The sequence below is a fragment of the Salmo trutta genome, chromosome 40, assembly GCF_901001165.1.
Source record: "Salmo trutta chromosome 40, fSalTru1.1, whole genome shotgun sequence".
Taxonomy (NCBI): domain Eukaryota; kingdom Metazoa; phylum Chordata; class Actinopteri; order Salmoniformes; family Salmonidae; genus Salmo; species Salmo trutta.
Window position 1 is genome coordinate 5,484,942 of NC_042996.1, and position 14,742 is coordinate 5,499,683.

The 14,742-nt window shown below is 42.4% G+C and overlaps 1 protein-coding gene across 3 annotated transcripts in view; it reads left to right on the forward strand.

Annotated features, from left to right (window-relative positions):
- The window catches only part of LOC115180504 (voltage-dependent calcium channel subunit alpha-2/delta-1), a 184,577-nt gene that overhangs the window by 123,191 nt on the left and 46,644 nt on the right, over nucleotides 1-14,742 (forward strand). For all 3 annotated transcript variants that reach the window (XM_029742646.1, XM_029742647.1, XM_029742649.1), the window contains exons 7-15: nucleotides 653-784; nucleotides 4,798-4,867; nucleotides 5,198-5,248; nucleotides 8,233-8,332; nucleotides 10,807-10,965; nucleotides 12,104-12,214; nucleotides 12,812-12,890; nucleotides 13,168-13,217; nucleotides 13,474-13,563. In XM_029742646.1, coding sequence (XP_029598506.1) covers nucleotides 653-784; nucleotides 4,798-4,867; nucleotides 5,198-5,248; nucleotides 8,233-8,332; nucleotides 10,807-10,965; nucleotides 12,104-12,214; nucleotides 12,812-12,890; nucleotides 13,168-13,217; nucleotides 13,474-13,563 — 842 coding nt within the window. The remainder of the gene's footprint in view (nucleotides 1-652; nucleotides 785-4,797; nucleotides 4,868-5,197; nucleotides 5,249-8,232; nucleotides 8,333-10,806; nucleotides 10,966-12,103; nucleotides 12,215-12,811; nucleotides 12,891-13,167; nucleotides 13,218-13,473; nucleotides 13,564-14,742) is intronic.

Consider the following 14,742-nt stretch of genomic DNA (forward strand, 5'->3'; position numbering starts at 1 on the left):
GCCTCAAGAACTGCAATGCAGTGCCTTAGACTGCTGCACCACTCGGGGAGCTTTACATGTACGTGTTGGTAAGAGTCTCACCTTTCCACAGAGGGGTCATAATAGTTTGTAGGCCAAACTGATTTTTGGACTGATTTTCAGGTTGTTTCATGGTCTTAGAAACACCGCTCTAGCTCTGTCAGCTTTCACTGCAGATGCAGAAGTGAGACATAGGCGGATGCAGTGGATTGAGACTCATCCATTGCAATACAGCCGATATCTCTAGCTTAAACTGACAGATTTGAATGGAGATTTTTATATTATGCTAATTAGATTTCAGCGGGGGCGCAGACATTGACCTTAGGGGGTTAAGCCATAATCACTGTTTTCCCAGGTGGACAGATTTTGACGTGAGTGAAACCTCTCGCTTCGGCTATCTCTCTCTGTGAATACTCATCTATTGCTTCAATAGCATTTCTTACATGTTTTTGAGTTATATCATGTTGTTATGTGTCTAGTATACCAATCTGTCACCTCAAAGGAAGTCCCCTCAGAAAATTAGTTGTTTAATTCAAATTTTCAAAAACAGTTGTAAATATCACAGAGTGGGCCTTTAACTCTGTTATGTGAATACTAATGTGTGTGTATGCATATGTGTTTGTCTATCCCACAGCCACCATTGTGCTGAATGAGCTGAACTGGACAGACGCATTAGAGGCCGTGTTTAGGAAGAACAAGGAAGAGGATCCTACTCTACTGTGGCAGGTGTTCGGCAGTGCCACCGGATTGGCTCGCTACTTCCCAGGTGAGTAGCCAGCCAGCCAGCCAATCGGCTTAAGCCCTCAGCCCATGACCTTAAAGTGGCTATTGATGGAGACGTAATGCCCTGGGCCACTTTGTCACGTCATATTTACTCAACACTCACACACACTGAAAGAACACACAGAAAGAGAGAGAAAGATCACTATCTCTCTCTCTCTCACACACACACACACACACCCACACACACACACACACACACACACACACACACACACACAAACAAACACACAATAGAGCTCTCTCTCACACACACACACACACACACACACACACACACACACACACACACACACACACATACAAACAAACACACAATAGAGCTCTCTCTCACACACACACGGAGGTTGGGAAAACAGTGAGTCACGGCGATCCCTGTGTTTGTCACCAAGGCCTGGGTAGCTGTGGGCTTGTTGACACACACACACACAGGGACGGGGACAGAGACGGGGACAAGGACACAGGGACAGCCATCAATAGCCTCCTTATGCCCTTCCCCTGACATGACAGACCTGAAAAGCAGTTTGTGAAAATTGTTAATGTAGAAAGGTTTTTTAAAATATACAGTACCAGTCAAAAGTTTGTACACCATTCAAGGGTTTTTCTTTATTTGTACTATTTTCTACATTGTAGAATAATAGTGAAGACATCAACACTATCAAATAACACATGTAGTAACCCAAAAAGTTAAAAAAAAAAAAAATAATTAAAGCCACTCTTTGCCTTGATGACAGCTTTGCACACTCTTGGCATTCTCTCAACCAGCTTCATAAGGAATGCTTTTCAAGCCATCTTGAAGGAGTTCCCACATAGGCTGAGCACTTGTTGGCTGCTTTTCCTTCACTCTGCAGTCCAACTCATCCCAAACCTTCTCAATTGGGTTGAGGTTGGGTGATTGTGGAGGCCAGGTCATCTGATGCAGCACTCCATCACTCTCCCTGGTCAAATAACCCTTACACAGCCTGGAGGTGTGTTCTGGGTCATTGTACTGTTGAAAAACAAATGATTGTCCCACAAAGCGCAAACCAGATGGGACGGCATATCACTGCAGAATGCTGTGTTAGCCATGCTGGTTAAGTGTGCCTTGAATTCTAAATAAATCACAGACAGTGTCACCAGCAAAGCACCATCACACCTCCTCCTCTATGCTTCACTGTGGGAACCACACATGCAGAGATCAATCAATCAATCAAATGTATTTATAAAGCCCTTTTTACATCAGCCGATGTCACAAAGTGCTATACAGAAACCCAGCCTAAAACCCCAAACAGCAAGCAATGCAGACGTAGAAGCACGGTGGCTAGGAAAAACTCCCTAGAAAGGCAGGAATCTAGGAAGAAACTTAGAGAGGAACCAGGCTCTGAGGGGTGGCCAGTCCTCTTCTGGCTGTGCCGGGTGGAGAATATAACAGTACATGGCCAAGATGTTCAAACGTTCATAGATGACCAGCAGGGCCAAATAATAATAATCACAGTGGCTGTAGAGGGTGCAACAGGTCAGCACGACCAGGTGGACTGGGGACAGCAAGGAGTCATCAGGCCAGGTAGTCCTGAGCCATGGTCCTAGAGCTCAGGTCCTCAGAGAGAGAGAGAATTAGAGAGAGCATACTTAAATTCACACAGGACACCGGATAAGACAGGAGATATACTCCAGATATAAAAGACTGACACTAGCCCCCCGACACAAACATTTGCAGCATAATTACTGGAGGCTGAGACAGGAGGGGTCGGGAGACACTGTGGCCCCGTCTGACTATACACCAGGACAGGGCCAACCAGGCAGGATATAGCCCCACCCACTTTGCCGACATTGAAAACAATAGAGGTCCTAAAACGGAACCTTGAGGAACACTGAAATGTACAGTTGATTTGTCAGAGGACAAACCATCCACCGAGACAAACTGATATCTTTCCAACAGATAGGATCTAAACCAGGCCAGAACTTGTCCATGTAGACCAATTTCAGTTTCCAATCTCTCCAAAAGAATGTGGGATGGTATCAAGGCAGCAAGCACTAAGGTCTAGGAGTACGAGATGCAGAGCCTTGGTCTGATGCCATTAAAAGGTAATTTACCACCTTCACGAGTGCAGTCTCAGTGCTATGATTGGGTCTAAAACCAGACTGAAGCGTTTTGTATACATTGTTAGTCTTCAGGAAGGCAGTGAGTTGCTGCGCAACAGCTTTTTCTAAACCTTTTGAGAGAAATGGGAGATTTGATATAGGCCGTTCACCTACTCTGCGGCCGCAGAGTAGGTGACAGATTTCCACCAGTCTCATGTCCATTGCTTGTGTTTCTTGGCCCAAGCAAGTCTCTTCTTATTATTGGTGTCCTTTAGTAGTGGATTCTTTGCAACAATTCGACCATGAAGGCCTGTTTCACGCAGTCTCTTCTGAACAGTTGATGTTGAGATGTGTCTGTTACTTGAACTCTGTGAAGCATTTATTTGGGCAGCAATATGAGGTGCAGTTAACTCTAATGAACTTATCCTCTGCAGCAGAGGTAACTCTGGGTCTTCCTTACCTGTGGCATTCCTCATGAGACCCAGTTTCATCATAGCGCTTGATGGTTTTTGCAACTGCACTTGAAGAAACTTTTAAAATTCATTACATTTTCCTCATTGACTGACCTTCATGTCTTAAATGAATAATGGACTGTCACTTCTCTTTGCTTATTTGAGCTGTTCTTGCCATAATATGGACTTGGTCTTTTAACAAATAAGGCTATCTTCTGTACACCACCCCTACCTTGTCACAACACAACTGATTGGCTGAAACACATTAAGAAGGAAAGAATTTTCCACAAATTAACTTTTAACTGTTAATTGAAATGCATTCCAGGTGACTACATCATGAAGATGGTTTAGAGAATTCCAAGAGTGTGCAAAGCTGTCATGAAGGCAAAGGGTGGCTGCTTTGAAGAATCTAAAATCTAAAATATATTTTGATTTGTTTAACACTTTTTTGGTTATTACATGTGTTATTTGATAGTTTTGATGTCTTCACTATTATTCTACAATGTAGAAAATAGTAAAAAATAATGAAAAACCCTTGAATGAGTAGGTGTTTCCAAACTTTTGACTGGTACTGTATTTCAGATTCATTGAATATAATAACATCAGCTGAAACTTTATTAAGCGTGTGCTAAAGCAATCTATTCACTCTTTATGATAGTAAGTAAACTGGGATTCAAGTAAGTTTAAGTTGAGTAAAATGAAGAAACCTACACACTGCTCTTGCTAGTATCACTGCTGTTTATTAAGCTTTATGTATCGGCCTTAAGGCCTTCTTTAGAGCTTTTGTGAGTGTTTTTATTTTGCACCCTTATGTAGACATTGCTCCACCCACATCCGTTCAATGCAGCGAATGGTGTTGAAGTCAAGGAAATTGAAACGTGTTACCTGTCACGACTTCCACCGAAGTTGGTGCCTATCCTTGTTCGGGCGACGTTCGACATCACTGGCTTTCTAGCTACCACCGATCTATGTTTCTTTTTCCATTTGTTTTGTCTTGATTGTACACACCTGGTTCCCATTACATTATAATTTATTCCCTATTTAACCCTCTGGTTCCCACATGGTTTTGTGCTTGTTTGTTCTTTGTTTAGTGTTCTAGACTTCTGTGCGCTGGTGTGTTTTTCCCTGCATGGAAATTATTGTTGTTTCTTTTCGAGTGAAGTACGTCTTTTACTCAGTTCTGTGTCTTGCGCCTGACTCCGTCCTAACGCTGCACACTGACACCTGACATTACCAAAAGTTTTCTAATAAAATGTGTACATAAAACGTATTCAACACATCTGTAAAACCACATTTAGAATCAAAGTAAGTTGATTTTGAAATGCAGTGTTTAAAGTCAAACTGTTATGATGTATGTAACATTCAGCTGGTTAGTAGTCTCTGTCTGGACTCAAATTAAGCATTATGCTGATACTGTGAAGTGTGTTGTCTTTTCAAATGCACTTTAAATAAAGTTTGATTTGATTTAAATTGTCTTTGTACCCAGCATCCCCTTGGATGGACTCGCGAAAAACACCCAATAAGATCGACCTCTACGACGTCCGGCGGCGACCGTGGTGAGTGGAGACATTGAGTCACCGCCTGTCTCGTTTGTCTCCTGGTCCTCCATCTCTCCAAGTGTTTCTCAGAACGAACATTGCCTGCCCTGCTTGAACCTAGCTTTTTGTTCCCCATATTAAACACTGTTTGAGAAACACACACACGTGTATACACACACACACACAAAGATGCATAACCCTGTTACTTTACAATTGACATTTAAAAGTCAGACCGCTTTTGACAATATTTTTTTCTTCTGTTTGTCTATTAGTTGGAATCATTAGACATAAGGTAAAAGTTTCAAGTGTTTTTTCACCGCTGTATTTATTTGCTTGTTTGTTTACCAGGTACATCCAGGGGGCAGCGTCTCCTAAGGACATGCTGATCCTAGTGGATGCGTGAGTGACTCTCTCTTTTTGTGATTCATATTTACAGTCAGAATCCATTTCATGACCAGTCATAAAAACAAGTTCTGACTTCCCCCAACTATAGCGAAACCATAATTTGTGTTGCTGTGAATGTACACTACCGTTCAAAAGTTTGGGGTCACTTAGAGGGTTTTCTAATGATCAATTAGCCTTTTTAAAATGATAAACTTGGATTAGCTAACACAACGTGCCTTTGGAACACAGGAGTGATGGTTGCTGATAATGGGCCTCTGTACACTTATGTAGATATTCCATTTAAAAAAATCTGCAGTTTCCAGCTACAATTGTCATTTACAACATTAACAATGTCTACACTGTATTTCTGATCAATTTTATGTTATTTTAATGGACAAAAATTGCTTTTCTTTCAAAAACAAGGACATTTCTAAGTGACCCCTAACTATTGAACGGTAGTGTATACCTAAGAATTCTCAACCACAATTACACGTTTGTTTACATTTTTATATTTTACTAATCTTATTCAAAGTGAATTACAGTCAGTGGTTAGTATTACACAGACCTTACACATAGGGGCTCCTGAGTAGCACAGAGGTCTAAGGCACTGTGTTAGAGGCATCACTACAGACCCTGGTTCGATTCCAGGCTTTATCACAACCGGCCGTGATTGGGAGTCCCATAGGGCAGCACACAATTGGCCCAGCGTCGGCCGGGGTAGGTCGTCGTTGTAAATAAGAATTTTGTTCTTAACTGACTTGCCTAGTTTTATAAAGGTCAAATAAAAAATACAAAATAAATGTAACAACATCGGAACAAGCTAATAAGTACAGAATTTTCATTGTTTTGAACAAAAAATATAAAACAATGCGACAATAGGAAGTGCCTACAATTCAGGAACTCACTTATTCGTTTTCTTGTAAAACTAAAGTGACAGTGGTTGTGGAAGTGCTGCTACTACCTTTAGCCTGCTTTACACACCTGATACAAGGCAATTACAAGAGTCCCTATAAACTCCCACAATACTCCCTGGGTATATGGCTATTTCATGTAAAGTACATCAGAAATCACTTGGAAACTTGGAAAAGTAGAGCAAGACAGCCCGACTACTTTATCTTAAAGCTGAAAGATGAAACTTTTTGGGGGACCCAACCTAAATTCACAGAGTTATTGATCTGTCATTCTCACTAAAAGCAGGTCTAAGAAACGGTACACCAACTTCAAAAAGCTGAAAATACAATATTTTGGGTTATGTGAAAGATATTTCACAGCGGTTTAGATGGTACAATGATTCTCTACACTAGACTTTCTTGTTTTGTCACCTAAATAGAAATTAGGCAAACTATTACAATTTTAACAACCAGGAAATGGCGGAGCGATTTCTGCATAGTGCATCTTTAATCAAACCACTATATGCTATTGTATCAACTACACACTAGGCTATCAATGTCATGGTTATAAAGTTCATCAGCAAATCCCTGCTGTATACTGTACATAACATACATAACGGTATCATCTTATTATGTGCTAATGGGAATTGCCTATAGGGAGTTTTTTTGTTGTCATGGAACTAAAACAATTTGTCTATATTAGATGGGTAAAGCCCGTGCCACCGCGACACACCCTGATTAATCGGCTGTGCCTGGAATGGAAAGGCTGGCACCGCGCCAGCACCTAAATGAGAACAATAAAAAATATATATATGAAAAATCCATTTCACCCCCTTAGCTCTTGACGCGAGGTAGATAATTGGTGGGCCCGATTGACAGGCTATTTCAACATCAAAGCTGTGCTGCTGCCGTCGTGGTGATGCCCGAGCAGAAGAAATATAAAAGAAACAACCCTTCACTCCTCCTTTTTTCAGTTCTGTGCATTTTGTCTTTACCTGCAACCAATTAAAGCATGTTTTTATATATAGACCATCTGCTCTCAACTTCTCTCACATCCAATTTTAACTTGAGTGGTGCTATGTTCAAGTGTAGGCCTATATCATTAAATGTCCAATCCTCGGCGCCGCTACGACAACACGAAATGTCAGAATTAAAGTGACTCACTCTATGCTAATGTTAGCCTTTCATGTAGCGTTAGCGTCGGCTATTTGAGGCATGGTGATAGCACTTTAAGTCCACTGCTGGGTTAGCCTAATGACGCTAGCCACTTCCCCTCACATGTTTATCCTGATAGGCTTATATCTAGAGAGCCTATTAATGTTAGCTAAAAGCCTAGTAGTCACGCGGCCTGTGGTTGTTTTAATGCCTCTTTGTATCTGTCTGTGTCCCAAATGGCACCCTATAGTGCACTACTTTTGACCAGAGTCCCATAAGGCGCTAGTCAAAAGTAGTGCACTGTATAGGGAATAGGGTGCCATTTAGCATACAACCCATGTCACTCACTTCATCACACTCAATGTTAGTTTTATAGCTTCAGCCGTGGCAAATTTAAAGGGCAATGTCTTTCTGGGCCCCTGAATGCTAACAGGCTAGCTAGTGGTCTTATTGCATATGTAATGACGGCACCACACTTAGGCCTAGTGCTAAATATGAATTACAGTATGGTGGTGTTGGTTGAGTCAGATACATTTGTTGTTTATGTGGTCTGATTCCCCTTGCTCATTACTCTGCTGCGGATATAGATGTGTTCATCTAAGAGATATTCAATTGAAATTCCTCCACACAAACAAGAGAAATACAACAACAGACTATTTTAGCTCTTGGCTGAAGGAAGCAATCCAGTTCAAGTTAAATCCAGATCAAACAAGCACATATTTGTCTGGAGAACACAGTCATAGATGTGTAACATCTGGTAATAACCTGTTCCTGTGGTATCTAATACCCTTTCTCTCCTTCCTGTAGGTGTCTGAGTTAACGCTCAAACTGATCCACTCCTCCAAACCAGACAATGACTGTTTTTCATGGTTATTCTCCCATTACACTGTAGTAATAGGCACGTAATAACACTGTCATAGATATGTAATAACAGGTTATAACGTCTGTCCGTAGGAGCGGCAGTGTCTCTGGCCTCACCCTGAAGCTCATCCACACCTCTGTCAACGAGATGCTGGAGACCCTGTCTGACGATGACTACGTCAATGTGGTCTATGTGAGTATCCAAGGCAGTTGGCAGAACGTGCTCTTTACACGCAGGCCATTTATAGGACGAATGGAATGACTGTGGTCTTTACCATTATAATTATAGGACGAATGCAATGACTTTGTACTAGTCGTTATTGTGTTTGAGGAATGGGTTCTTAGAATGAAAAGCCAACTGACATTTACTCTTGAGGTGCTGACCTGTTGCACCCTCTATAACCACTGTGATTATTATTTGACCCTGCTGGTCATCTATGAACGTTTGATCTTCTTGAAGAACGATCTGGCCTTAATGGCCATGTACTCTTATCTCCACCCCGCACAGCCAGAAGAGGACTGGCCACCCCTCAGAACCTGGTTCCTCTCTAGGTTTCCTCCTAGGTTCCTGCCTTTCTAGGGAGTTTTTCCTGGCCACCGTGCTTCTACATCTGCATTGCTTGCTGTTTGGGATTTTAGGCTGGGTTTCTGGCCTTTTGGTTGAAGTGATCTGGATGAGTGGATGGATTTATATGTCTTCAATCAGATATGGGCTTGAATGCACACATGAATGTACTGTGTGTGTGCGTGTGTGTGCGTGTGTGTGCGTGTGTGTGCGTGTGCGTGTGTGTGTGTGTGCGCGTGTGTGTGTGTGTGTGCGTGTGTGTGTGCCTATAGTTCAGTGTGTCCATATACAATTATCTGTGTTCAGCAGAGTCAAGTGTATCAGAGCTTACATCCGGGGCATGTGTAACCAACTCAACGGCAGCCCATGTGAGCGCCAGCCAGACAAGACGATATGAGAGTGGCGAGGAATGATGAAATACAGATGCGACTATCCAGTTCCCGAATTTAAAACGAAGGAGATTAATAGAGTTGTCCCTGCAATGATTGGAAATTCTGTGAGAAACTGGATTTCCCGGGAGTTAAGGGGCTGGGGACGGGGGACATCTCCATCCATAATTATTTAGAAACCAATATTTTCTCTGCTTCCGCCCCAGCATGTTGGTCTTTATTTGGCTCTGCAGAAACACAAGTCCCCCTGTGGTGATATCTGAAAACTTTCCATCAATCCCCCCCAGTTCTTATGTCTCCACACCCTTCCAATTCATTAGGTTATGGAGGGGAACGTTTTCTGAAGTGTGTGTGTGTAAGTTTCTCTCCCTCTCGCTCTCTCTCACTCTCTCTCTCTCTCTCTCTCTCTCTCTCTCTCTGTCTCTCTCTCCCTCAGTCTCTGTGTCTCTCTCTCCATCTCCCTCTCTCTCCATCTCCCTCTCTCTCGGTTTCTGTCTCTCTCACTCTCTCTTGCTCTTGAATCTGAATTTGCTGTTGGAATTGATTTGATTTCTGTATGTTATAATTACATTTGTTTTTCTACTTCCTTAATAACAAGACATTTCAGTTTTTGTATTTTTCAGAGAGGAAGTCCTAGCAACCCAACGGTTGTTTGATGCTAATTAAATTAGGCAGCGGTGTTATACGTATATTAATGTCTCAGAGCCAACTAAAGATTTTCAGGCAAAGCTAATGAACCCTGTGTAAGAATAAGAAGACTGATTTCATAACAAGAACGTGTGTGTGTGTGTGTGTGTGTGTGTGTTAGAGACTGGTTGTACAGATGGTGATGCTGATAGCATTGTCCCCACAGACCCCTCCCACCCCAGATGTTCGAAACGTGACAGTGACTAATTTCTCAGTCTCCGTGTGCTTCACACACACACACACACACACACACACACACACACACACACACAGCAGAAAAGTAGACACCTTTGTTTGCTGTGGTGTGTGTCTGTAGGGGTAGTTTGTGCACTGAGTAGTGTGTAGCAGTCATCTCTGTAACTGGAGTGTCTGTAACAGTCATCTCTGTAACTGGAGTGTCTGTAGCAGTCATCTCTGTAACTGGAGTGTCTGTAGCAGTCATCTCTGTAACTGGAGTGTCTGTAGCAGTCATCTCTGTAACTGGAGGGTCTGTAGCAGTCATCTCTGTAACTGGAGTGTCTGTAGCTGTCATCTCTATAACTGGAGTGTAACTGGAGTGTCTGTAGCAGTCATCTCTGTAACTGGAGTGTGTGTAGCAGTCATCTCTGTAACTGGAGTGTCTGTAGCTGTCATCTCTGTAACTGGAGTGTAACTGGAGTGTCTGTAGCAGTCATCTCTGTAACTGGAGTGTGTGTAGCAGTCATCTCTGTAACTGGAGTGTGTGTAGCAGTGGTCTTTTCTTGTGTATGTAAATGTGGACAGAATGATATCAGTGCTCCTTTCAAATGACTAATATTAGTATTTCTAACCACAGACTGTACCAAACATCAATGCCTTAAAACACAGAGCCTTATTCCCTGTCATGTGTGTGGGTGTGTAGGAACGTATGTGTATGGCTCATCCTCTGTCTCAGCGGGTGACTTTTCTATTTCTCTTTCTGTCTCTCATTCAGTTCGATGATAATTCAACAACTCATCCCTCCTCTCTCTCTCCCTCCCCCTCCCTCTGTCTATCTGTCTGCTACAGTTCAATGATAAAGCGGTGAAGGCGGGGTGCTTTCAGAACCTGGTCCAGGCCAACGTGAGGAACAAGAGATTCCTGAAGGATGCTGTGCGGAACATCTCAGCCAAGGGCATCACCAACTACAAAGGCGGCTTCGAGTTGGCCTTCGAGCAGCTCTCATCGGTAGGGGATGAGAGTGTGTGTGTGTGTGCTATAGTTTACTGTTTGGATGTATGCACGTACATGCGTGTGTGCATGAGGTTGAGTGTCAGTTAGGAGGGACTGTGGTGTGGCGTGTGCGAGAGGAAAAGAAGAGGGAGGGAGAGAGGCATGGCCAGTGTGTCTACAAAACATTAAACATATCCCTTGTATTTTTCCATTCCAACTCTTCAGACTTTGTGTCGCCTGGGTTTTCCCTGTTTTTCATTAGCCCACGTGGTTGATGTAACTCGATGAAACTGAGACATTAGATTAGCTTGAATGATGAGAATAACAATGGAAACACAAGCTATAGTGCTAGTAGTCGCCCCAGAGGAGACCACCTGTTATTGTTGTCACGTATCGCCATCTGCTGGCCATTTTGGCCATTTCACTCTTCTATTTGTTTCAATCACTTGGGTCGTAATTCATTTGGGCACACCGGAGCAAAACGTTTGTTATTGGACAAATTCAGGTAGTCTCTCTCCCTGTTTCAGTCCGTTTTCCTCCATTTGGTTCCTAATAAATCGGACCCTGATGGCGGTACATTAAACCTTTTTCCATCAAACCTTATTTTGATGGGGTGCCCACTTTCATAAATGAAATTAAATGTTTGTAAAAAGGAAGGTCAGCACTCTTAGAATGAAGTTTATTGAAAGGAAAATAAGTGGATTTAATTGGCAGTGTTTTGTCCAGGTCTGACCTTTTCAATTCAAGAAATCTTCATTGTCCCATCCTAAAGGTCAGTTAGTTTGAGTATAACAAATACAAGACCTGGGGAAATATTGGTTCAAGATGCAATAAAATGATCTTTCAATAACTGATTTATTTTCTGATGGTTTGTAAATACACAGTGCATCGTAAACCTAATCGCTGTGCTTTAGTCATTTAAATTACATAAAATGTATGTTGTGTTGTTTTCTCTTGCCCCCCAACCCCTCCCCTCCGTCTCTGTGTCCCTACTCGTCCTCTCTCTCGTTCTCTCTCTGTGCTGTGTCCCCACTCCCCCTCTCTCTCTCTTTCTCTCTCTGTGAACGCACTTCTCTCTCTGTGTCCCCACTCCCCCCCTCCTCTCCCCACTCTTTCTATCCCCCCTCCGTCATTCCCCTCTCTATCGCTCTAGTTGAACGTGACCCAGGGCAGGGCGTTGTGTAACAAGATCATCATGCTGTTCACTGACGGAGGAGAGGAGAGGGCCCAGGAGATCTTCCAGAAGTACAACGCTGACAAAAAGGTTGGTTGAGAGATAGAGACGTCTCCTACACACAGACATAAGGAACCCTCAGGAAGAGGAGGTTCTTTGGGTAGTTTACATGATCCTGGGGAAGATCTCCATCAGAGGAGTTGCTGCTACAGAATACATTATGTCGTGCATAAATCAAAGCGCTTCAATTACTCAGTGATACAGATGTGTGTATCACAGGGGGCTGGTTGCACCTTAATTGGGGAGGACGGACTCATGGTAATGGCTGTAACAGAATCCATGGAATGGCATTCGAACACATCAAACACATATTTTCCTAGTGTCTGATACCATTCCAGTCACTCCATTCCAGTCATTGTTATGAGCCATCCTCCCCTCACCAGCCTCCTGAGGTGTGTATATTTGTTCATAACCGGCCGTATACTGTGTAAATGTGTTTGGTAAGCAGAGTGTAGAAATCCCAGGGCAACGGGTGGACTAGTGTTCCCATCTCTTGCTAGATAATACACACCAACATATACATACTGTAGAGATATACAAGTCATATGCATACACTGAAACATCTTGTACACAGATACATACATGTTACACCTATTTATGACCCTTGACCCTATGTTGACCCTTTAGGTGCGGATATTCACGTTCTCAGTGGGCCAACACAACTATGACAAAGGACCAATCCAGTGGATGGCCTGCACCAACAAAGGTACAGAACACACGCGCAGGCAAACACACATATGTCATGGCCCTGCCTGAATACTACGTCCTTCCTCCCTATTTGATATGATTAGATTAGGAAAAGCAATGTGTCCACACCAATGCTTTCCAGTAGGACCAGACCATGTCAGATAAGTGACTACTTCCAGGAAGAGAACAAGGATGCATTGTCATGGAATTCAATCAGAGCCAAAGTCTACCATGCTGTGTCCTGGTATGTTATATTGTAGATGATGATGTGTAAAGGTGAAATACTTGTGTTCCAGGGTACTATTATGAAATCCCCTCCATCGGTGCTATCAGGATCAACACTCAGGTAAACGGTGATCAAATAGATCTTAAAACACTGAAGTCTAAACTCAACTATAAGATGCAGTCCTTGCTTTGGTGCAAATGGTCAGTAAATCTGGCCTGTAGTAATAATGCTGTACAGCATTTCTACAGTTCTTTAGAGTTTGTGTCTGATGCCCTCTTGTGGTCATATGATACACCTCTCTATATAGTCACTCTATTCAATGCACAGTAGGGATTGTTTGATTGGTTTGGTCTGATTCCTCTCTCACACACAACAGGAGTACCTGGATGTACTGGGAAGGCCCATGGTCAAAGCAAACAAGAAGGCCAAGCAGGTTCAATGGACCAACGTTTACCAGGACGCACTGGTACGTTACACCAACTGACACAACATCGAACAGGGGATGAAATATGAACAGCAGTGGTGTGAATATAGTTACAGCACAGTATCAGAAATAGTGTGCAGTTGTATTCTGAATGGTTACAGTGAGGATAGGTGAAGTGTGAAGTTGTATTCTGAATGGTTACAGTGAGGATAGGTGAAGTGTGAAGTTGTATTCTGAATGGTTACAGTGAGGATAGGTGAAGTGTGAAGTTGTATTCTGAATGGTTACAGTGAGGATAGGTGAAGTGTGAAGTTGTATTCTGAATGGTTACAGTGAGGATAGGTGAAGTGTGAAGTTGTATTCTGAATGGTTACAGTGAGGATAGGTGAAGTGTGAAGTTGTATTCTGAATGGTTACAGTGAGGATAGGTGAAGTGTGTACACTTCAGGGTTGGAGTCAATTCCACAAATGCAATTCTAGTTCAATTCTCTCTCTCCCTGTAAATTCCATTGAATTAAATTCAAAATACAGGTCAGTCTTTGAATTCAGAGACAATTCAATTCCTCTCAATTCCAAATTCCAATAATTAAATTCCCTAATTCAATATTATCCCCAACAATTCCACAAATTTTAACTCAAATTGAATTCCCTCAGACTTTCAGGCTGATCATGTCACTGTTCAGACAGCCTAGCTATACAGGAAATATAGGAATACAGGTTGAAATGGTTCAAAACAAATCCTACAGTACACTTTTATACAATTAATTCCATTAACCCTTGTGTGGTGTTCATGTTTTTGTTATTGATGGACCCACAACATTTGTCTGATGGACCCTCAACATTATTGGGTTTTTAAAGTGTACCAGAGTTGGGATCCAGTTTACATTAAAGTGTACCAGGGTTGGGGTCAAGTTTACATTAAAGTGTACCAGAGTTGGTATCCAGTTTACATTAAAGTGTACCAGGGTTGGGGTCAAGTTTACATTAAAGTGTACCAGAGTTGGGGTCAAGTTTACATTAAAGTGTACCAGGGTTGGGATCAAGTTTACATTAAAGTGTACCAGGGTTGGGGTCAAGTTTACATTAAAGTGTACCAGGGTTGGGGTCAAGTTTACATTAAAGTGTACCAGGGTTGGGGTCAAGTTTACATTAAAGTGTACCAGGGTTGGGATCAAGTTTGTGTTAAAGTGTACCAGGGTTGGGATCAAGATTACATTAAAG